Raw genomic sequence first — 23,352 nt, forward strand, 5'->3', positions numbered from 1 at the left:
CTTCCCTTGCCCAGACCCAGTTCAGACAGCCCCCTCCTCTGCCCTCCCCTCCCCTCTGGATATCAGTGGTCCACTGGGCTTCAGTCTGTATTTCAATTCTCTGGTTAGTGGCTTTCTCCTCCCACTAGACTGTAAGATCCCTGGACGAGACCCCCTCCTTGTTCAACAAATTATAATAAAGCCCCATAAACACCCAAGTTATGCAGGACTAGAGTCAAATCCTGGCTCGGCCACTTACTCCGTATGTGCCCTGAGTGAGTCACTTAACTTCTCGGAATCCCAGTTTTCTTACTCAGTAAAATGGGATATTAATGCTGACTATTTTTTTTTTTCTTTTTTTTAGACAGGGTCTCACTCTGTTGTCCAGGCTGGAAGGCAGCAGCACCAGCACAGCTTACCACAGCCTTGACTTCCTGGAATCAGGTGATCCTCTCACCTCAGCCTCCCGGGTAGCTGGAACTACAAGCACATGCCACCGTGCCCAGCTAATTTTTATATTTTTTGTAGAGACAGGGTTTTGCCACATTGCCCAGGATGGTCTCCTGAGCTCAAGCAATCCATCCACCTTGGCCTCCCAAAGCGCTGAGATTACAGGTGTGAGCCACCATGCCCAGCCAACATTGACCTTTAATGGTTAATGTGGGGATCAAATGAGATACATGAAGCTCTCAGTCTATAGTAAGCACACTAATGAAATGAGCTCCTCTTAGGCTGCTCATCTGTTGGGAAGACACGCTCCTCCTTTACTCATCTCCTGACACCTCACAGCTGCAGACAGCATACCTTGAACCACGGATTCTGGGTCAGGCCAGAGGAGCTGTGTGCCTCCCTGGTGATGACGGGCGGACTGCGAGCAGTACAGGGTCACTGACAGAGCTGCCCTCCCCACACCCACTGCTCTCCTACCCACAGAGCAGCTCTAAACCTCACTGGCCACTGTGGGGCCCAGGATGGACAAGAGAATGGCATCCAGTCTCCTCCCATCTCTCCTCCAAGAGTCTCTGGTTCATGCCAGAAGAATACAACATGGCCAGCCTCTGATATCAGACTCCTGGCAGCTCTGGGGCCCAGTTCATTCTCCCCACTTCATAGAGGAGGCAACTCAGATTCAGAGAAGGGACATTTCTAAATGTCTAAAGTCTTCTTGCAGGCAGGCACGGTGGCTCACGCCTGTAATTCCAGCACTTTGGGAGGCCGAGGCGGTGGATCACCTGAGGTCAGGAGTTCAAGACCAGCCTGGGCAACATAATGAAATCCTGTCCCTACTAAAAATACAAAAATTAGCCGGGCATGATGGCCCACATCTGTAGTCCCAGCTACTCGGGAGGTTGAGGCAGGAGAATCCCTTGAAACCAGGAGGCGAAGGTTGCAGTGAGTCAAGATTGTTCCACTGCACTCCAGCCTGGGTGACAGGGCGAGACTCCACCTTTAAAAAAAAAAAAAGTAAATTAAAAAAAATAGTAATAAAGTCTTCTTGCCATCGAGCTTAAGAAAAGTAAAAAAAAAAAAAAAAAAAAATAAAAACATCTAAATGTCTAAAGACAGGTCTAAAGTCACCCTGGAATAAGAGGCAGAGCTTGACCTTGAACCTCTCTGTCTGCCCCTGCTACAAGCCAGGCTATCTCCAGGGGAAGGTGCTAAGGCCCTAAACAGGGCTCCAGACCAGCCAGCACTGTGCCCCCCATTGCCCAGGCCCCACTCAGCCCTGTCTGCAACCACCCGCCCGTCGCTGTCACAGCCCAGACTCAATTCTTCTCCCTCAGCTGGTACTGGTTGTCATGGCAACGAGTTGTTTGGAAAGCTGTAGGATGATGGGCTGTGCCGCAGAGTCAAGGATGGAGCCTGGAGGAGCCAGCAGTCGTGGGCTGCTTCCAGTCAAGCCAGGCAGGAAGCTGGCTCCACCACCGCACTCAAACCAGCCCCCTCAAAGGCTGCAGACCCAGGAATCCCAATTCTGGGCATCTGGTCCAAATAAATCATGTGAAGAAGGGAGAAGCCAGATGCACAAGGATGGTCACCTCTGCATTACTTACAGCAGGACGAAATTGCTTATGTCGCTAACAGGTAACCCATTTGGGTATTTTTCTTGCACCAAGCACTGTGTTAAATGTCAAACATGTGTCATCTCATTTCATCCTCACCACCTCCCTAGGAGGTAAGTACTCTTCATACCCACATTTTGCAGATGAGAGAATTATACTTGAAAAGGTGAAGCCACTCACCTCGGTTGTTCAGACAGCGGCAAAGTCAGGATTGAATGTTAGCCTATTGGCCTCCAGGGCTCATGCTCCTAACTAGACTACAGTGGTTGGAAATGAGAAGAGGAAGTCCCAGCCCTCATCCTGACAGCACCTGTGGCTGTGACAAATACATCCATAGACACTTATGACGCAGGGCTCAGGAAAAGATCAAATTCGGCAGAACAAGGTGAACCCACTGGGAACGATCTTCAAATACTACAGAACTTACAAAACCAAGCAAAGTCCTGGAACAATAAGGCATAACAGGAACCTATTTATAGATAAAAAGACTTGATGCATAGTGGAAAACAGCTCACTGGTTCTATTTTACTAATTGGCTGTTTGGCCTTGAGTACTCATGTCACCTCTCAGAGTCTCAGTGTTCAGATCAGTAAAATGGGTATATGTCAATAGTGTCTACCTCATAGGATTGTTACAAAGATTGCAGATAAAGGGCTTAGCACAATATTCAGCACATGCTAAGTAAGCCAGATGCTGTTACAACTGTGCCGATAACACAGAAGATACACAGAGAAGGCAGTGCAGTGAGATCTCAAGACAGACCGCCTGGGCTTGTACCCTTGCTCCCATTCACCAGCTGGGTCTGTTACCTCACCTCCGTGGACGTCATGTGAAGATTAAATCAAAAACACCTAGCACATCATGCACATTCAATAAACGTGATGAAAATTCAACTATGTGAGAAATATGCACCAAAAACAAGTAGAGTCTTATTCTGCCTTTGGTGTATAAATGTTAGCTATGATTATTAATAAAGTGATGATGACGATAAGGAAAAGAACAAAGGAAAGGGAAGTGGTGATATAGGGAACATAGCTGGGCACTGACTCCCTAGCTGTGTGAGCCTGGAGAATATTGTTAACCCTCCGAGCCTCAGTTTCCCCATCTGGTTATATGGGGCTAACGCCTATCTTACAGGGTAACTGTGAACACTAAAAGAAAAGCAAATTTGACACGAATTAAGCAATTTACCTTGTGCCTTGTGCTGTGCTAGGCACCTTTGTTTCTTTAAGACAGAGTCTTGCTCTGTTGCCAGGCTGGAGTACAGTGGCATGATCTCAGCTCACTGCAACCTGTGCTTCCCAGGTTCAAGCGATTCTCCTGCCTCAGCCTCCAGAATAGCTGGAACAGGCACGTGCCACCATGCCCAGCTAATTTTTGTATTTTTAGTGGAGACAGGGTTTCACCATGTTGGCCAGGATGGTCTCGATCTCTTGACCTCATGATCTGCCTGCCTCCGCCTCCCAAAGTGCTGGGATTACAGACGTGAGCCACTGCACTAGGCCTAGGTACATTATTTTATACCATAATCTCATTAATCCTTGAAATAAACCCATGAAGCTGAAATTAGTATCATTTTTTTACAAAGAGGAAACCTAGAAAGGTTAAAAAAACATCCCACAGTCACTCAGCTAGGAAGTCGGCAGAGGCAAGATTCCAATCCAGGACTCACTGACTCCAAAAGATAATGACCCCTCACAAGGATTCAGTGAATGTAGTTTACTTTCTCTTTCCCAGCTTGTGGGCCTCATTTTACCCAGTTTGGTTAACAGGGATGAGAGACAGAAGGTTCACAAAGAGCCCATCTCGCTTAGCTTTATTAAATTCTACCACCAAGCATGGTATTGAGAAACATGGCCAGGCCCTTCCTATCCCAAACTCTCAGACTCAGCTCACCAGTCTGGGGCAGCCTCCTAGGCTGGGTTCCTCTGGCCTGTCCTGGTGGGAGTTGTCTGAGCTTCTGTCTGTGCCCTGGTCTTGGGCACAGGGCACTGGACTTTTCTTCAGGTTCTTAGTGCCCTTGGATCTTCTCTGCTCCATGAGTGAGCCTGAGCAGGCCCTGCTGGCTTCAGGGTCCAGGGAGGAGCTGAGGCCGCCCAAGTGCTCCCAGGAGCTGGCACAGGTGTCAGCGAGTCTTTGCTCCAGCCTTCCTCTGGATGCTGGCTGAGCCTTGGCCTCCAGCTCCTCCTGGTCCTGTGCTGGAGCCCAGCCTTCATCGCTGCCAGCCCGCATGACACACAGAGCTTCTTGCTGCTCTGCAGAGGCCTGTACTGACGCCCCCAGGCACAGCGCTGCGCTCTGTGGAGGAGCCTGTGCAGCTGAACTGAGGGACTCCCCTCCACTGAGCACTGGGAACCAGACAGGGCCACAGGGGCTGCCTGGCTGGGCCCCACCCCCTGTAGCAGGCAAATATCCAAATTTCTCAGTCCCTGAGGCACATCCTGCCCCACTTCCACCTGGCTCTTCAGGCCCAGACCCAGTGTCTTTTGGAGAAGGAGGTCTGCAGGGGCCTCCCAAGGACTCCAGGTCAGCACTTTGGGGAGGGTCTCCCACAGAGAGGAGGTTGTCCCCACGAGGGCTCTGATCAAGCCACAGGAAACCACCAGCCCCTTCCCTGCACTCTGAATTAGTCCCTTGCTTCCTCCATTTCTTTCTTACCCTCACAGGGACTGGGCCTGGTGAGGATGTCAGGGGCCTTCCAGGGGGCTCCTCTTTGCTGAGTGTGGGGCTTCTTCTGTCACACCCTGGAGAACTCATTCCACCGTCTCTGGCCTCCCTAGGCCTGGGGCAGCTCACCTCCTCCAGCCCTGCAAGCCTCTCCCTGCAGACCAGAGCTCTCTCTGGGAAACCAGCAGACCTGCTACAAAGTTTCCTGGGGCAACTGTCATCTAAGATGTCACACAGAGAAACCTGGAGCCTCTTGGAGGTCAGAGCTCTCCCCTGAGCAGGCACCGAGGGCGGCTGCAAGTCGAGCCCAGGACCCGGCATCGAGCCCCGGCTCTGTCCCACAGCTAGCAGCTCCATGAGCCCTGGGCAGACCCCAGCTGCACCCGCAGCCTGCGAGCTGGCACCTCGACAGGCCTCCTTCCTGGGGATCTTCCTTCTGCTGCCAGCCCTGACTCGGGGCCCAGAGCTTGCCCCTGGCCCGTGTGGTGCCAGGCCTGGCGTGGAGCTGGCTCCTTCCATGTTCTCTAAAAGCTCACAGTTGTGTTGGAGACTCAACACGGGGTCTCCTGTGCCGGGGCCTTCTACATCCCCCGCCTGGGACATGTCTGTCCACCTACCTGGGCCAAAAGCACAACAAGGGCCCTGTGTGGAGACAGAAAGAGGGGACTTTGTTACGTAGAGTCCGACTTGTCAGCCCGTTCAGTGGGAGCTGGGAGAAGCCCCTCTTCCAGCCAGCGCTCCCAGACCCTTCCACTCCTGAGGCCTAGGGGTGAGCACTCCAGGCAGGGGAGCACCCAGCAGGAGCTGGTGTCCTGAGTGAGGGTGGAGAGGCCTGCCTCCAAACAGGGCCGAGCTACAGTGGCCTCCAGGGTCTTCTTGGCTCTGAAAGTTCACGAATTCGCTTAAACGGGACCGACTAAGATACCATTTATTTATGACTTATGTGCTTATTTCATTGCATACTGGCAGCCACAGGTGAGGACAGAGATTCTGAGACGTTAAGACGCTCACCCAAGGGCGCACAGGAAGTGGAAAGGCCAGGGGTCTCTCTCCCAGTTCTCACACTCCGCAAGGAGCAGATACTGAACGGGGTTCGTGCCCAGAACCCTTCCCGTCTCTCTCCCATCGGTCCCGTTCTGAAAGGCGCCCCACCCAGGTTCCCAAGCCTTACTGGGACAGTCCCCCAGCATCCAGGAAACCCGGACCCCATCGGTCCCGTCGCTCTCACCTGGGCTTCCCCGGGTTTTCCCTCCTGAGGTTCCACCCACTAGCTGAAAAGGAGCTGGGATCACGTGACGCGGGGGAGGAAGGCCCTCGCTGAGGGATAGGGGCGGAGTGCCTGATGGTGCGCAAAGGGCGGCTCCCCAGGCGTGCTGGCGTTCCTACCCCGGCAGAGGGCGCCCTCTTCCTCCTGAGGGCTTCCCGGAGGAGGTGCCAAATGCTTGTGGCTACCAAGCAGAGGTAAGTGGGTGCAAGTGGCAGCGAGGAGCTTTGGCTGCCTGCCTGAGAGTTTAACTTGATCCTACCGCAATAGTCCCTGAGCCAGTAGGGTAAAGTCAGACTTATCTAGATTATTTGCCTAATTTTATTTTGTTTTATTTTTAAACTTTTATTTTAGGGTCAGAGGTCCATATGCAGGTTTTTAATATAGGTGAATTTGTGTCACGGGGATTGTTGTACAGATTATTTCATCACCCAGTTGTTAAGCCTAGTACCTAATGTTTATGTTTATTTTTTCTTATCCTCTACTTCCTCCCACCCTCCACCCTCAAGTAGGCTCCATGGTCTGTTTTTTCTCTCTTTCTGTCCACGTGTTCTCATCATTTAGCTCCCACTTATAAGTGAGAACATGCAATATTTGGTTTTTCCATTCCTACATTAGTTTGCTAAGGATAATGGCCTCCAGCTCCATCCATGTTCCTGCAAAGGACATGAGCTTGTTCTTCTTTATGGCTGCATAGTATTCCATTGTGTATATGTACCACATTTTATTTAGCCAATCTGCCATTGATGGGCATTTAGGTTGATTCCATGTCTTTGCTATTGTGAATAGTGCTTGCCTAATTTTTAAAAAATTATCTCAGATATAATTAATGTAGATGGAAATGCAGATTCAAGCCCAGTAGAAGGTTAGAAATAAAAAGTTTAAAGCTATCTATCATTTGCCAATCCCCCAACTCCTGGAAACAACTATGGTTTTTTTTGTTTGTTTTTAACCATGTTTGTTGTCATGTTAGTATTTTTAATTTCATAACTGTGAATAATATACTCATACCTCTATTACTTGATTTATTAGTTTTAACTATGTCTGTTGTATCTATCTGTTGACTTCCTGCTGTGGTGATTTTATTAACCACCCTTTCCCCCTTTCTCTTCCGTTTTTCATATATATAGATATCTATATATCTATATAGATATATATATATATATCTTTTTTCTTTTTTTTTTTTTTTTTTTTGAGACAGAGTCTCTGTCTGTCACCCAGGCTGGAGTGCAGTGGCATGATCTCAGCTCACTGCAACCTCTGCCTCCCAGGGTCAAATGATTCTCCTACCTCAGCCTCCCGAGTAGCTGGGATTATGGGCATGCGCCACCATGCCCTACTAATTTTTGTATTTTTAGTAGAGATGGGGTTTCACCATGCTGGCCAGGCTAGTCTTGAACTCCTGACCTTGTGATCCACCCACCTCAGCCTCCCAAAGTGCTGGGATTACAGGCATTAGCCACCATGCCTGGCCTTCTTTTTTATATTTATATTTTAAGTTTTACTATTGGTTTCTATTATCACTTTGAATAATAGTCTTAAATGTCTGTTTCTTCTGTATATTGTATCTCTTGACTCTTCTCCGTGTGAAATGGATAATTTCCCTTGATGTCCCTTCCCTGCTTCTGCCTTCATCCATGAACTAAGCTTTTACTTTTGTGTCACTGAGGTTTATAGCATTTACGTTCCATTCGGTAAAGATAATTCAGTTTACCGTTGTTTACCTGTAGATTGATTCTCAACATTGAAAACTAAATGACATTTATAATGTTATGATTATGTAAATACTTTTACTGCAGAAACAGGGGTGTTTGGCTTTTTTTGAGATAGGCTCTGGCTCTGTCACTCAGGCTGGGTTGTGGTAGTGTAATCATAGCTCACTGCAACCTCGAACTCCCAGGCTCAAGTGATATTCCCATCTCAGCCTCCTGAGTAGCTGGTACTACAGGCATGCACCACCATGCCCAGCTAATTTTTTTTTTTTAATTTTTGGTGGAGACGATGTCTCACTTTGTAGCCCAGACTGGTCTCGAACTCCTGAGCTCAAGCGATCCTCCCATCTTGGCCTGGGATTACAGGCGTGAGCCACCGCACCCAGCCAGAACCAGGGATTTGATAAGTCTGATTGCAAGGGAGATGGAATTCCCTGGCACTAAACCTGTGCCAGGTGAGACTGTGAGAACCTTTCAGGCCAATGGAATACTAAACCACAGTTAGACTAAATAAATTAGATCTATATATCAACATGAGTGTATCTCACTGACATCATGTGGAATTTTAAAAACAACATAATATGAATAACAAAGGAAATCGAGTCTGGAGTACACGGGGACTCCCTGTACTCATCTTCAGATTTTTCTGTAGATCTAAAAATATTCTAAAAAACAAGGTTTGTTACAAAAAACAAACCAAGCTATTGGATAATCCATATTGAACACTGTCGTGATATGGCGTCGGAGTACAGATGAGGTAAGAGGAAAGACTGGATGTCACCGATGACCAAAATTACTGCTCTAAGGAAATAATTTTTGTGAGTAAGAAGCCCTCCCTCTGAGGAATGTCTTGGTCATGATGGCAGAGTTGACTGGGTTCCCTAAGACCAGTGAACTAAGCCAGTCTGGTGCGTTTGGATAGTGGAAGTCTCCCACATTAGGCAGAGAAAGGGGGAGTGGAGATGTTGTCAGTACCACATGGTATAGAGATAAAGAACGGCTAACATGTAGTGCTGTTTTGAGCCAGGGACTGGTCTAAATGCTTTACCTATATTAATCCTGTATTTGCTTATATTAATTTACCTATATTAATCCTTACACCAAGTCTGTGAGGTAAGAACTGTTATTATCCTTATTTGACAGATGAGGAAATAGGCAAAAAGAGATTAAGTAATTTGCTCAAGGTTAGCAAGTACTGATTTTAGAAACCAGCCAGTCTCTGGCTAGTTTCTCTGTATCCTGGTATTCTATTTTTTATTTTTTATTTTTTACTTTTATTTTTTTGAGACAGTCTCACTCTATCACCCAGACTGGAGTGCAGTGGCATGATCTCGACTCACTGCAACCTCCACCTCCCGGGTGCAAGCCATTCTTCTACCTCAGCCTCCGGAGTAGCTGGGATTACAGGCGCGTGCCACACCCAGCTAATTTTTGTGTTTTAGTAGAGATGAGGTTTCACTATGTTGGCCAGCCTGGCCTCAAACTCCTGACCTCAAGTAATCTGCCCGTCTCGGCCTCTCAAAGTATTGAGATTACAGGTATAAGCCGCTGGGCCCGGCCTATCTCCTGGTATTCTTAAATGTCTCATTGTCATAAAAAAATAAAGTAAGGTTTTGCCCAGGTTTTGGCCTAATGCCATTTACCCCATCATTAGCTGTTTGCTCCATTGAGTCATGACAGCACCTCTGCGATATACCTGGTTCCCATGAATGAATGCAATTTATTTCTTGGCTTTGTTTTCTTTTTTAAATGGAGTTTTGCTCTCATTGCCCAGGCTAGCATGCAGTGGTGGGATCTTGGTTCACTGCAACCTTTGCCTCCTGGGTTCAAATGATTCCCCTGCCTCAACCTCCCAAGTAGCTGGGATTACAGGTGTCCACCACCATGCCCAGCTAATTTTTGTATTATTAGTAGAGATGAGGTTTCACCATGTTGGCCAGGCTGGTCTCGAACTCCTGACCTCAGGTGATCCACCTACCTCGGCCTTCCAAAATGCTGGGATTACGGGTGTGAACCACCACACCTGGCCTATTTATTGGCTTTCTTTTCTTTTCCATTGATCGATTTGTCTATTCTTGATCAATATTGTTTTAGTTCTATGGTTTTGTGATAAATATTGCTAACTGGGGAGCAAGCTCCACCCCTCCCAACTTGGTTTCTATTTTTTGTTATCGTCTTAGCTAACTATATACCTTTATTCTTCCATATGAGCTGTAGAATCATTTTGTCAAGATCCTTGCAGAATTCTGTTGGGATTTAAATTGGAATTTCATCAAATGTACAGATTAGGGATAAAATTGAGGAATACTAAGTCTTCTCATCCATAAAGGCCTTATTTCCATTCTTTCAGGCCTTCAATTCATTTTTGTGATTTTTCTTCATCAAAATATTACACATTTTAATTAAATTTTTCTATTCTTTAATATTTTTATTGCATTTTCTTTTTTCTTTTTTTTGAGATAAGGTCTCGCTCTGTGTACAGGCTGAAGTGCAGTAGTACGATCACCTGGGCTCAGATGGTTCTCCCACTTGAGCCTCCTGAGTAGCTGAGACTACAGGCGCCTACCACCATGCCTGACTAAATTTTTGGTTTTTTGTAGAAATGGCATCTTGCTATGTTGCTCAGGCTGGTCTTGAACTCCTGGGCTCAAGCAATCCTCCCACCTCAGCCTCCCAAAGTGCTGGGATTGCAGACATGAGCCACCATGCCGGGCACGGTGACTCACTCCTGTAATCCCAACACTTTGGGAGGCCCGGGCAACAGATCACTTAAGCTCAGGAATTGGAGCCAGTCTGGGCAACATGGTGAAGCCCTGTCTCTACAAAAACTGCAAAATTATCCAGGAGTGGTGGCATGTCCTATACTCCCTGTAGTCCCAGTTATCGGGAGGCTAAGGTGGGAGGATGGCTTGAGCCCAGGAGATTGAGGCTGCAGTGAGCTGAGATTGTGCCACCGCACTCCCACCTAAGTGACAGAGTGAGACCCTGTTGCAAAAAAATAATAATAAATAAAATAAAATAAAAATTAATGTCATAAAGATATTCGTAGTATTCTCATGATTCAAAAATCTCTATTGTATCGGTTACAGTCCCCTTTTAATTCCTAATACTATTTATTTGTGCTTGCTCTCTCTCTTTCTCTCTCTCAGTCATCCTAGGGTTTTTTGTTAAATCAGATTTTTGCCTTTTTATCTCTGTTTTTTTATGATGTTGTTATTATATTTTCTATTTCACTATCTTCTGGTTTTACCTTTCTTATTTACTTTCTTCTACTTCCTTTGGTTTACTCTTGTTCTTTCATTTTTTTTTTAAGAGACAGGGTCTTGCTCTGTTGTCCAGGCTGGAGTGCAATGGTGTGATCATAGCTCACTGCAGCCTTAAATGCCTACTAATTGGCCTCAAGCTAATTTTCCAAATCATTTTAAATTATTTTGGAGAGATAGAGTCTCACTATGTTGTCCAGGCTGGTCTCAAACTTGTGGCCCAAAGTAACCCACTCCCAACACTTTGGGAGGCCAAGGTGGAATGATCACTTGCATCCAGGAGTTTGAGACAAGCTAGACAACATAGAGACCTTGTCTCTATAAAAACTACCAAAATTAGCCAGGCATGGTGGTGCATGCATGTAGTCCCAGCCTAGAGACAGGGTGTCTAGGGAAACAGAGTATTAGTGCCTAACTCTCTATGCTGCCCGGGCTGGTCTTAAATTCCAGGGCCCAAGCAATCCTCCTGCCTCAGCCTCCCAAAGCACTGGGATTAGAAGCATAAGCCACCACACCTGGTGGCTACCTGTTATTATTAAAAATAAATGTAGTTTCAGGCCAGACATGGTGGCTCATGCTTGTAATCCCAGCACTTTGGGAAGCCAAGATAGGAGGATCACTTGAGACCAGGAGTCCAAGACCAGCCTAGTAAACATAGTGAGACCCCAATCTCTAAACAAAAATAAATAAATCATACATAAATAAATGTTTCAGCCAGGCATGATGGTGAACGTGTGTAATCCCAGCTACTCTGGTGGCTGAGGTGGGAGGATCCCTTGAGCTCAGGAGTTTGAGACCAGCCTAGGCAACATAGCGAGAGCCTCTCTCTATTGAAAAGAAAATGAAAATATACTTTTACTGCATTGTGATCAGTTAAAATTGTCTATATAATGTTGATTTTTTTTTTTTTTTTTTTTTTTTTGGAGATAGAGTCTTGCTCTGTTACCCAGGCTGGAGTACAGTGGTGCGATCTCAGCTCACTGCAACCTCTGCCTCCTGGTTCAAGCAATTCTCCTGCCTCAGCCTCCCAAGTAGCTGGGATTACAGGCACCTGCCACTGCGCCCAGCTAATTTTTGTATTTTTAGTAGAGATGGGGGTTTCACCATTTTGGCCAGGATGGTCTCGAACCCCTGACCTCATGATCCACTAGTCTCAGCCTCCCAAAGTGCTGGGATTACAGGTGTGAGCCACCACGCCCAGCCAACCGTTTAAGCTTTTCTTACCTCAAGCTTTTTACTCATGTTTTTCAAATCCATAGTACTCTATCGTAACTTGAAACTATAGAAATCAGTGTTCAATGCAGAAAACAAAACTACCGTAGGTATTTTAAGCAGAATGAGGTTTAATACACTGGGTACTTCAAAAGTCATTGGGAGGTCAGGCGCAGTGGCTCACGTCTGTAATCCCAGCACTTTGGGAGGCCGAGGCAGATGGACTGCTTGAACTTAGAGGAGTTCAAGACCAGCCCCGGCAACATGGCAAAACCCTGTCTCTACAAAAAGTACAAAAATTAGCCAGATGTGGTGGCGCGTCCCTGTAGTCCTAGCTACTTACCAGGCTGATGTAGGAGGATGGCTTGAGCCCAGGAGGCAGAGGTTGTAGAGAGCCGAGATTGCACCACTGTACTCCAGCCTGGGCAACAGAGCCAGACCCTATCTTTAAAAAAAAATAAATAAATAAGTCATTGGGAGGCTGTAGGAGTGGACCCGAGGCTGGGCCTAGAACACATGTTAGAACTGTATTTATAAATACACTGCTAGGGTAACAATACAAAGATCTAATAACAGGCACCGCCACTGTTGCTTCTACTGCCCACATGCACAACACTAGGGGCCAGACATCGATGCGGGCAAACTCGATAGCGCCACAGTTTTGCTTGGAAGCAGTAACAGCCCACGGAAAAGGACAGTGGTCTTGGCCTCTCATCTGCTTTTCAGATTTTGCACAATAGCACTAAGTGGTGGAAAATAATTCACATCTGACACACTCATTGTAAAGGAATCTGGGAAAGAGCTTTTGGCTTTCTGTCCTCTACAGGCAGGCATACTAGGATGTGGAGGATGGCTTGAGCCCGGGAGTTCAAGGCTTCCATGAGCTATGATAGCACCACTGCACTCCAACCTGGGTAACAATGAGGCCCTGTCTCTAAAAAAACTTTTAAATAAAATTTTTTAAAAATCGGCTGGGCGCAGTGGCTCATGCCTATAATCCCAGCACTTTGGTAGGCCAAGGCGGGCAGATCACTTGAGGTCAGGAGTTCGGGGCCATCCTGGCTAACATGGCGAAACCCCATCTCTACTAAAAATACAAAAATTAGCTGGGCTTGGGGGCAGTTGCCTGTAATCCCAGCTACTCGGGAGGCTGAGGCAGGAGAATCGCTTAAACTCGGGAGGCAGAGGCTGCCGTGAACCGAGGTTGTACCACTGCACTCCAGCCTGGGCAACAGAGCGAGACTCCATCTCAAAAAAGAAAAAAAAATTTTTTAAATCTCACATAATTATTACGGACTTGTCAATTTTTTCCTTTACCTCTGTAAGTTCCTGCTTTATATGTATTTAAAAACACTTTTTTAGGAGCATGCAAATTCATAAATTTTTACATCTTTTTGGGAGATTATAACTTTCATCAGTGCCAAATGTACCTTTTCTTCCTATTAATGTTGTTCTGCTTTAATTCAGTTTTCTGATATTAATATTGGTACACTGCTTCCTTGTAGTCAGTATTTAGCTGATACAGTTTTGTGGGTTTGTTTTTGTTTTTGTTTCAGAGACAAGGTCATGCTGTGTCACCCAGCTTAAGTGCAGTGACACGATTACAGCTCACTGCAGCCTCTAACTCTTGGGCCAGGCTGGAAGGCAGTGATGCAATCTCAGCTCACTGCAACCTCCACCTCCTGGGTTCAAGCGATTCTCTTGCATCAGCCTCCCGACAAGCTGGGACTACAGGTGCCCGGCAACATGCCCAGCTAATTTTTGTATTTTTAGTAGAGATGGGGTTTTGCCATGTTGGCCAGGCTGGTCTCGAACTCCTGACCTCAAATGATCTGCCCGCCTCAGCCTCCCAAAGTGTTGGGATTATAGGTGTGAGCCACTGTGTCCAGCCTTTAAAATTCTTAAAGTAGTAATTTGGCAGTGGAGTTTTGTTTTCAGAGACAAATTAGAGGTGAGTGGAGGAGAGGTGATGCTGGCACCAGAGACAGCTGCCAGAGAGGATAAGAGAATGTCCCACTTTACAGACTCATGCCAAACTGTCTTCCCGAGCACTTGTGCCAATTTACACTGCCATCTGCAGCCTCTGAGCAACCCAGTGAACCCACATCCTCTCTGACACCTGGTACTGTCAGGCTGCTGCTGCTGCTGCTTTTTTTTCTTATTTTTTTTTTTTTTTGTAGATGTAGTCTCACTCTGTCGCCCAGGCTGGAGCGCAGTGGTGTGATCTCGGGTCACTGCAACCTCTGTCTCCCGGGTTCAAGCAATTCTCCTGCCTCAGCTTCCCAAGTAGCTGGGATTGCAGGTGCCCACCACCACGTGGGGCTAATTTTTGTATTTTTAGTAGAGACAGGGTTTCACCATGTTGGCCAGACTGGTCTCAAACTCCTGACCTCAGGTGATCCACTCTCCTTGGCCTCCCAAAGTGCTGGGATTACAGGTGTGAGCCACCACGCTGACCTTTTATTTTATTTTTTGATATGGGGTCTTCTTCCAGCAGCACTTGCAGTTGCTCCATCTCAGGTCCTAGGGTCCTTCCACTGTGTTCTCCCAGCCAGAAATCTGGGTGTCAGCCTTGCCTCCCCAACTCAGCAGCCATCTAGGGTATGGACTCAGCCTCACTCTGCTTTTTCCAGGAGGTTCCTGGGCCTGGGGCGCCTTCGGGCAGCTCCAGGCAGCTCTCATCTGGCGGGACTCCCTTCCACCATTGCACAGGAGGCTGGGGGCTTCACTGGCTCCCTCTGGCTCCCAAAAGGATCCACCATCATGGATTCAGCTGAGGGGAACTCTCAGTCTCGCCTTCCTGAGATGCACTGATATTTGGGAACTGGCTTCTCAAGCTGCTGGGGAAGGGTGGGGAGGGCAAAATTTCATTTTCCATGGATGCCTTTGTGCACATCCCTCAACCTGGCTTCATGAGCTGTGGGAAGGAGGGAAGGGGGGGCGGATCTGGACCACACTGAGCAGCCGGGAGGTGAACTCTGGAGAGAGAGCAGTCTCTGCAAATCACGTTAAGCCGGGGCACTCCCTAACCTGCCCATCCTGTGCCTGCCTAGTCTCGGCCAGCAAGCAGCAGGCACCACTGCTTTGCACTGTGCATGCCAGGCCCTTTCAGGCCCTTCAGCAGAAGGCAGTGGGGCCACTCAGCCAGCAGTCACCACTGCTGTCCAAAGCTCCACTGACCCAGCCCAACATGCCGTAGCTCACTTTGTCACCCCGCCTCCCAGGTTCTCTGATTTGCTAAAGGACATGTTCATGGTTGTCTATCTTATGAACTGGAAAACCGGAGCAGATCCTCAGGGCCCCAAGCAAGAGGCTCAGTGTTACAGAGCTTGCAACTCTGTGTCCTGAGGCTCAGTTCCTGCCTAGAGATGGACACCACTGCCCCCTAGGGCCACCAGCACCAGGACACTCTGAAGCTGCCAGCTGCCCCTGCCCCTTGGGGCCTCCTCCCAAGGCCCTTGCTCTTCTGCACCGAAGGTCATGCCTGCTGCCCCTGGACACTGCTAACTGTAGCTGCGGGTCACTGGCGAGCGTGATGGGCATTGTTTGTGCCTCCGACAGTGCTCTATGCAGACACCACTCAAACTGGTTGCACCTCTAAGTCCTGGGCTGCAGCCAAGGTGGCTGGATTTCCTGTGCCTCTGAGCTGCTAGCTGCTATAGACACAGTCAGATGCTCCAAGGCTCCTGATCCTTGTCCCGAGGGCACGTGAACAGACACAGCCAGGAGGAAACCGGAGCGCTGGCTGCTGTGGGTGCATGTGTTTGTGCTCATGAAAAGTGGCCCTTTTCTGAGGCTGCCCGGTGCTGCTGGCAGCCTGACCCAGGCTGCTGAGGGACACACTTGGATCAACAAGCCTTATACTACAGATGGCGACCTGGGTCACCTGGTCCGGGTAGGGTTTGTCAAGTTTCTCCACTGAGAAGGTGACTCTTCTCCCGTCCACGCTCCCTTCCATACTTACCCTTAGGAAGGAAGTCATTATGCACAGCCCACACTTAAGCAGTGGGGGCTCATGTGCACCTCCTTGAGGGTGAACTATCTACATAAATTATTTGGAATCTGCATGGGAGATCTGTCTCTTCTCATTCATTTATTTATATCATTTGTTCAATCACTTATTTATATCACTCTGGACTCACGGGTATTGATTTTATATTTTGGGTTGTAATCCATTGCTACTTTATTTGGTTTGTTGCTCAAACTGTTCCTGTTTTGGCTGTTGGGGGCTCTGTGTCTCTTTAACATTTTCTTGTGCCCCCATTATTATGGGGTGGGATATGTTTCCTACCTCCTTGAAGACTCTCCACTCCCCTGATGACACACATCAAATGCCGTTGAGACTCCAATTCATCCCTCCTTCACTCACCCCTGCCACTTGCTACTCTGGACCCTGAGCCCTGGCTGGGCCTCTGGTCCTGGGGATCTCAGAGCTGCTGGACACACTGAACTTTGAACCTTGCCCTTCCCCCTGCCCAGCCACTGCCACGCACAAACAATGCCCTTTCCCCTGGTTGAGTCTGTCTGTCCTCCAGTTCCAGCCTCCAAAAAGCTTTATATCACTTTAGTGCCAAAGCTGCCAACTACAGTGTATATGAACAAATGTACTTAAAGGACAAAACAAAACAAAAAGGCCTGCCTCTCTATTGCCTTTCAAACCTACCTTATCTTCTCCACTCCCACACTTTAGATAAATGTCCATTTGCCTGCAACTGTTTTTATCACACACCCTCTCATTGGCCAGGGTAGTGTCATGTTCTCTGGAATCCCCCAGACTCTGATTCCAATCTAGTGACCCTAGGCAGTCAGTTGATCCCTCAAAGCCTCACTTTTAGGCATCTGTAAAAAAGGGGCAGTAATAGCCTCCAAATAGCTCACAGTGATTGATCACCATTATCGATATCAGGCAATAACTTCTGAAAAGTACCTAATATCCTCTATCTGCCAGGCCCTTCCTTCCTCCATCTGGGGACTCCAAGGTCTGGGTTTCAGTCTCCATGAAACCTTTCCCAACCAAGCGGCTGGAGTGAGTGGTTCCTTCCTGCCTCCCTGCACCTCCCTAGTAATTCGAGCGATGATTTGCTGACTCTCTGCTCCATCCCACCCCACCTCCAAACAGGCTGCCCAATGGTCAGAGTCAGGCTGCATTAGAGCCGGGGGTTAGGAAGAAGGGGCATGGACTTGGACTTGGACATCACACTTGAGTGTGATCTGCATTGGGACTGTGGCTCTGCACCTCAGCTGCTTGGCCTCAGCAAGTCCCCTAACCTCTTTGAGCTTCCTTTTCCTTATTTACAAAATTGTGATGACAGTAGTTATTTTATAGGAATGCTGTGGACATTTAAGTCGATAATCCATGTCAAGCATTTCACATAACACCCAGCACACAGAAAGTGCTTAATAAATGGTCCCTTCCTCTCTTCTTAATATCAGGCAGGCTGCTCTGCCAGGCTCCGTTTATTGATGGATTCAAGGTTAAAAATAGAGCGGCAGCCTTGGGGAGTAGGTCCTTCAGAGCTGGGAATTGACACCTTTGGGGCTGTGAATAGGGAAGGAGCCTGCCTCTCCCTTCAGGGGCCTCTCAGAGAAACACAAATCTTGATGCCTCTGGCCTTTCTCTCATTGATTTCCAGGGCAGGCATGCAGAGGCCAGACTGCTCGGCTGGCAAGCTCAGAGCAGAAGCTCTGCGATCAAACGCGCTGTCTTCTCACCCTAGCCCTGCCATTCAGTTGGCTGTGTGACCTTGGGCAAGCAGCGTTTCCTCTCAGAGGATCATCAGGGAAACTGACAATGTTAACAACATTGATTTTTTATATATATTACATATGTATATAACATATATATTACGTGTATATATTACATACGTGTGATATATATATAAAACACACACACACATATATATATAAATAAAAAAGCAAACAGAGACCTTGAGGTCGATGAACAACCAGCTCTGGGACTCAGGGTAATGGTGTCCCCTCTCTGAGCCTCAGTTTCCATATCTCTGAAACAGGCACAGCAGCCTCGACCTACAAAGCTATTGTGAGGATGCAGCAAGGTCATGGACAGCAGCTGCTGACAGCGGTAACACCTGATGGGCACCTGAGTTATCTAATAGTCTATCTTCCAGTCTGAGGGTTTGGGGAGACACATTTATTTTCACTGTTTGTAACTATTGATCCACCAGCCTTGGAAAATGCAAAGAAATGCATCAACAGAAAAACCCTTCACATCTTGAGTTGCTAACAGGCTGGTCCTCCCAGTGGGTAAACCACTTCTGTGTGATTGACTTCCCCTGCCATCAGCTCAGCACTCTTGGCAACTTGTTTTGTCACCCAGGATAAGACACTGGTTTAATTAAACCAGATCCTGATTTGTGAGCAGGAGCCCCCACTTTCCCTTCTGCAGGGAGTCTTAGCAGTGATGTCAAAGGGCATAAATCTGACTTCCAGGGCCACTGAGCCAGCCTCCTTCAAGCAGATACGCAAGGGCTGGATGCTCCATGACTTCAGGGCCACACTCCTGGGTTGTTTCTCCCCTTCCCTTCCTGGGAGGGGTCTATCAGGCTCCAAAACCCTGTCCCTCACTCATTTCTGACCCTGAGACAGATACAGAATTTCATGACAATAACATTAATAAAAATACACAGTCCTGGCCAGGCACGGGCTTACACAGTCCCAGCTCTGGTATTATAGCTATGAGCCACTGCATCTGGCCTACCATTGTTATTTTAAATCTTTCTTGACCTGAACCCTCAGTTCATTTTTAAACCTCTTCCTTTGGCAGGACAAAGGAACATGGTGGCTCATGCCTATAATCCCAGCATTTTGGGAGGCCGAGGTGGGCAGATCACTTGAGGTCAGGAGTTCGAGACCAGTCTGGCCAACACAGAAATCCCGTCTCTACCGAAAATACAAAAATTGGTCGGGCGCGGTGGCTCATTCCTGTAATTTCAGCACTTTGGGAGGCCGAGGCGGGCGAATCACCTGAGGTCGGGAGTTCGAGACCAGCCTGACCAGCGTGGAGAAACCCCATCTCTACTAAAAATACAAAATTAGCTTGGCGTGGTGGCACATGCCTGTAATCCCAGCTTCTCAGGAGGCTGAGGCAGGAGAATCGCTTGAACCCAGGAGGTGGAGGTTGCAGTGAGCCAAGATGGCGCCACTGCACTCCAGCCTGGGTAACAAGAGTGAAACTCCGTCTCAAAAAATAAATAAATACATAAAAATAAAAATACAAAAACTAACCGGGCATGGTGGTGCACACTTGTAATTCCAGATACTTGGTGGCTGAGGCATGAGAATTGCTTGAATCCAGGAGGCAGAGGTTGCAGTGAGCCGAGATCATGCCACTGCACTCCAGCCTGGGCAACAGAGCAAAACTCTCCCTAAATAAATTAAATAATAAATACACAATCCCATCACATTGCAGTCCTCAAGGGAGATTTCTGCCAGAGCTCAGGAGCCTTGGGCCAAGGCACTACATGCAAAAGCTCTCTTCCCTGCCACCTGCAACCTCTGCACCTAACAAGCAGAGATGAAACTCGTGTTTTGTCTAGGCTGAGCAGGATGATCACCTGAGGCTACGAGCAACCCCTATAGGACTGTTCTCACCAGGTGGGGGCATTGATCTGACAGCATCCTATAAAAGTCCACGCTCTAGATTCTCATTCTCTTGGGTTTCAGTCTCAGCTATAGCTTCGGTGACTCTAGGCCACACTCTTAACCTCTCAAACCGTTAGTTCCTCAGTGTGTGCAGTTACCCGTTGAATAACATGGGGGCACTGACCCTTGCATAGTTGAAAATCCACGTATGTGAATAACTTTTGACTCCCCCAAAACTTAACCACTAACAGCCTACTGTGGACTGGAAGTCTTACCAATAACATAAACAGTTGATCAACACATATCTTGTGTGTTTTGTATATATTATATGCTGTATTCATACCACAAAGTAAGCTAGAGAAAAGCAAATGTTGTTAAGAAAATCATAAGGAAGAGAAGATACATTTACTACTCCTTACGTGGAAATGGATCATAGATCATCGTAAAGGTTTCCACAACCTCGTCATCTTCATGCTGAGTAGGCTGAAGAGGAGGAAGAGGAGGGCTTGGTCCTGCTGTCTCAGGGGATGACAGAGGCAGAAGGAAATCTGCATGAGAGTGGACCACACCATTCAAACCTGTGTTGTTCAAGGGTCAGCTGCATATTTATTTGTTTATTTGCATGTTTATTAGTATTCTTGCTTGTAGACAACAGAGTCCACTCTGGCTAGTTTCCGTAGAAGGGAAATTTATTTAGGGATGTTAGAGAAACAGGACCTGGATGCAGCTTCAGGAGCCTCTCCAAGAAGCGCACTGCAGAATCAGACTCATGGGGGACCTGCTGCCGCTGTCACTGACTCCAGGCCACACTGCTTTAGCTGCCACCGGGCTGGCAGAAAAAGGATGCCCTGCACACAGCTGTTCCCATACATAACTCATCTCTCAGGTGGCGTCTCAGGTGGGCAAGTGTGATTGGAGGAACTGAGGTCACATGCCTGCACCCTAGCTGCAAGGGAGGCTCCCTTGGCTCTGAGGAGGAACTCAAGATATCAGGAATCCTACTTCAATTTTTTCCACTTGATTGCTTTCTTGGGTCCCTAGTAAGTAGTTCAAATGCAAAAGAAGTTGGAAATTTTAAGCTAAAAACAAGTTATTTTAAAGAAGAAAAAATCCGGAGAATTTCATTAGAAGTAGTTCTTCACCAATAGACAACCAATCAACTGTAAGTTCAGGCAAGCTGTCCTGCTGCATCAGAAATGTTTAAAGGCCTGTATTCCCAGCTACTGGGAGGATCGTTTGAGTCCAAGAATTCAATCAAGGCTGCAGTGAGCTATGATCGTGCCACTGCACTCCAGTCTGGGCAACAGAGCAAGACCTCTCTAAAAACAAAAACAACACACACACACACACACACACACAAAGGAAATGCTGAAAGGATTGCTTTCTTTTCTACAATAAGTAAAAATCCTCCAGAAAACAGGAGGAAAGGAAAGGGCACCAATACTTGTGTGTATATTATGTGCTAAGCGTTTTACACGTATTCTTTCTTTTAATTTTATTTATTCATTTTTGAGACAGAGTCTCACAGAGAGGAATTTTTTAAACTGTTGAGCAGCAGTGAAAGATAAATGGTCAGTACAGCTTCCTTCCTGTGTCCCTCAATTAGACTGTAAACTCCAGGTAGTCAGGTACCTTGAATATCTTGTTCATCACTGTATCTCCAGCACCTAACATGGAGCCTGTGATAATGAAACAGATAAAGGAAATGTGAATAATAATAGAACCACCTCAACTTTGAGGCCTCTGGCCAACTTACAGTCTCCGAAGGGGCTATGTCTCCAAACCTTGGGAAAAGCTCCTCCTTATTCATGGAATGTCCATTCCTCCATGAATGGTGAAGTTGTCTTTGTCTTTCTGTTCTCAGCTTTGACTCACCTCCTCCCGGAGGGTTTCCTTGATGTACATCTCCATGCCTATGACCTCTCTTGGCATCACCACCACATCCTTGCCCTAAGAGCTAGTTTTGTGCAGCAGTTAAGAAGGCAAGCTCTGAAGTCCAACTGCTTGATTTCAAATACTGGCTTCAGCTCTTATTGGTTGTTGGGGCTTAGGTAAGTCGTGTGGCCATTCTGAGGCTCATTCTCCTCATCTGTAAAATGGGGATAAAAATAGTAGCTAAGTCTCAGGATTGTTGTGAGTTTTAAATGAGATAGTATATGCAAGTTCTTAGAATGGGGCCTGGTACAGAGAGAGAGAGGGAGCGTGCAATCAACCTCTGCTGCTGCTGCAATTCTTTACTGCTTTAGAACTTAGCAGGACAATATTGTAATTGCTTTCCAGTTTGTATTCCCAACTTAACTGAGGCCTTCTGGAGTCAGGAACTGGGATGTCCTTTACTCCCATACCTCTTCATGCACCTGGCATCCAGATCGGATGTTCACTTAATATTTGTTGTATAAACTCAATCAAAGAAATCACAAATGCAAAGATGGAAAGATAAAACGTTTAGAGTTTGTATAATAGAAAAATAACTAAAACTGAAATGTCACCTGGGAGTGGGGAAAAGGGAAAATGACTAATAGCTACATGGTGTAAAGATTTTACACACATCAATAAAAAATATCTGAGTTGCTAAGACAGATGGGTACAAAGGTCATGAGCAGGCAATTTAAGTAAGGAAATAGAAGTAGTAAGTAAAATATGGAAGAATAGTCGGTCTTCCACAAATGAGCTACAAATTATAGCAACAGTATTATAGAATGCAGAATTAAATATAGAACTATCCATAACTGAGAAATGTCCAATGGCAGAAGAACGGTTACATAAATAATGATATATTGGCTCAATGGCATGGTGTTCCGCCATAAAATAATTATGAAAATGTTGAAACAAGTGTTTATGACATAGAAAGTTTGCAAGCAGATTGCAAAATTAAACTTAAAGCATGATCACCGTGTGCGAAATGTTCATCTGGACTTGATAAAAGCTTGGCAGAGAATATAAGAAAATGAACACAGTTGCCTTGATAAAAAAAGGGAAACTTTACTGAGTGCCCCCATAGGCCAGACTCCAAGCCCAGGGCTTCCACACATACGGTCTCACTGAATCCTCCAGTTCTCCCCAGCGCCCTGTGAGCTAAGAGTCATTCCCTTTTACAGGTAAGGCAGCTAAGGCAAAGAGAAGGGCAAGAAAACCTGCCTGAGGAGGTGCAGGCAGTAATTAGCAGAGAGGCGTGCCAACCCTGGTGTGTTGGACTCCAAGTTCGGTGCTCTTTCCAACTCATCAGATGTGTAAGATGGATGTGATCCAATAGCTTCTATTTCTCTTTAAACATTGCCTTTAGTGCTGTTTAAATGTCACTTGCGCAATTAAAACACAATTAAAAGAAAAACCAAAGCTGTCTCGGGAAGGCAGTTTAGTTCCTGTTCCTCCAGAGAGCTCCGTGGACCAGAACCCCACCCTCTCCTGGCCGACGCCCTGGGTTTTCCCCTTACAATCCCAGGACACAGCCCTGCTGAATTTTCTGTCCCTCTTCATTGGATTTAAAGCACATGGGAGGCATCTGGCATTTCCTCCACCCCTCTCACCAAGACTCTCCTTTCATTTGAAGGTGACTAGGAACTCTAGTTACCCTGTCATGGGGACCCCAG

The 23,352-nt window shown here is 47.0% G+C and overlaps 1 protein-coding gene across 3 annotated transcripts in view; it reads right to left on the reverse strand.

Moving 5' to 3' along the window:
* Positions 1-6,028, reverse strand: part of SPOCD1 (SPOC domain containing 1) — a 28,045-nt gene extending 22,017 nt beyond the window's left edge. For 2 of the 3 annotated variants that reach the window (XM_025389562.1, XM_025389553.1), the window contains exons 1-2: positions 5,938-6,028; positions 3,939-5,351 (exon numbers count right to left, since the gene is read on the reverse strand). In XM_025389562.1, coding sequence (XP_025245347.1) covers positions 3,939-5,312 — 1,374 coding nt within the window. In that variant the 5' untranslated portion in view covers positions 5,313-5,351; positions 5,938-6,028. The remainder of the gene's footprint in view (positions 1-3,938; positions 5,352-5,937) is intronic. The other variant, XM_025389572.1, reaches the window with a different exon arrangement.
* Between the last annotated feature and the right edge of the window lie 17,324 nt (positions 6,029-23,352).

Source organism: Theropithecus gelada, chromosome 1 (genome assembly GCF_003255815.1).
Source record: "Theropithecus gelada isolate Dixy chromosome 1, Tgel_1.0, whole genome shotgun sequence".
Classification (NCBI taxonomy): domain Eukaryota; kingdom Metazoa; phylum Chordata; class Mammalia; order Primates; family Cercopithecidae; genus Theropithecus; species Theropithecus gelada.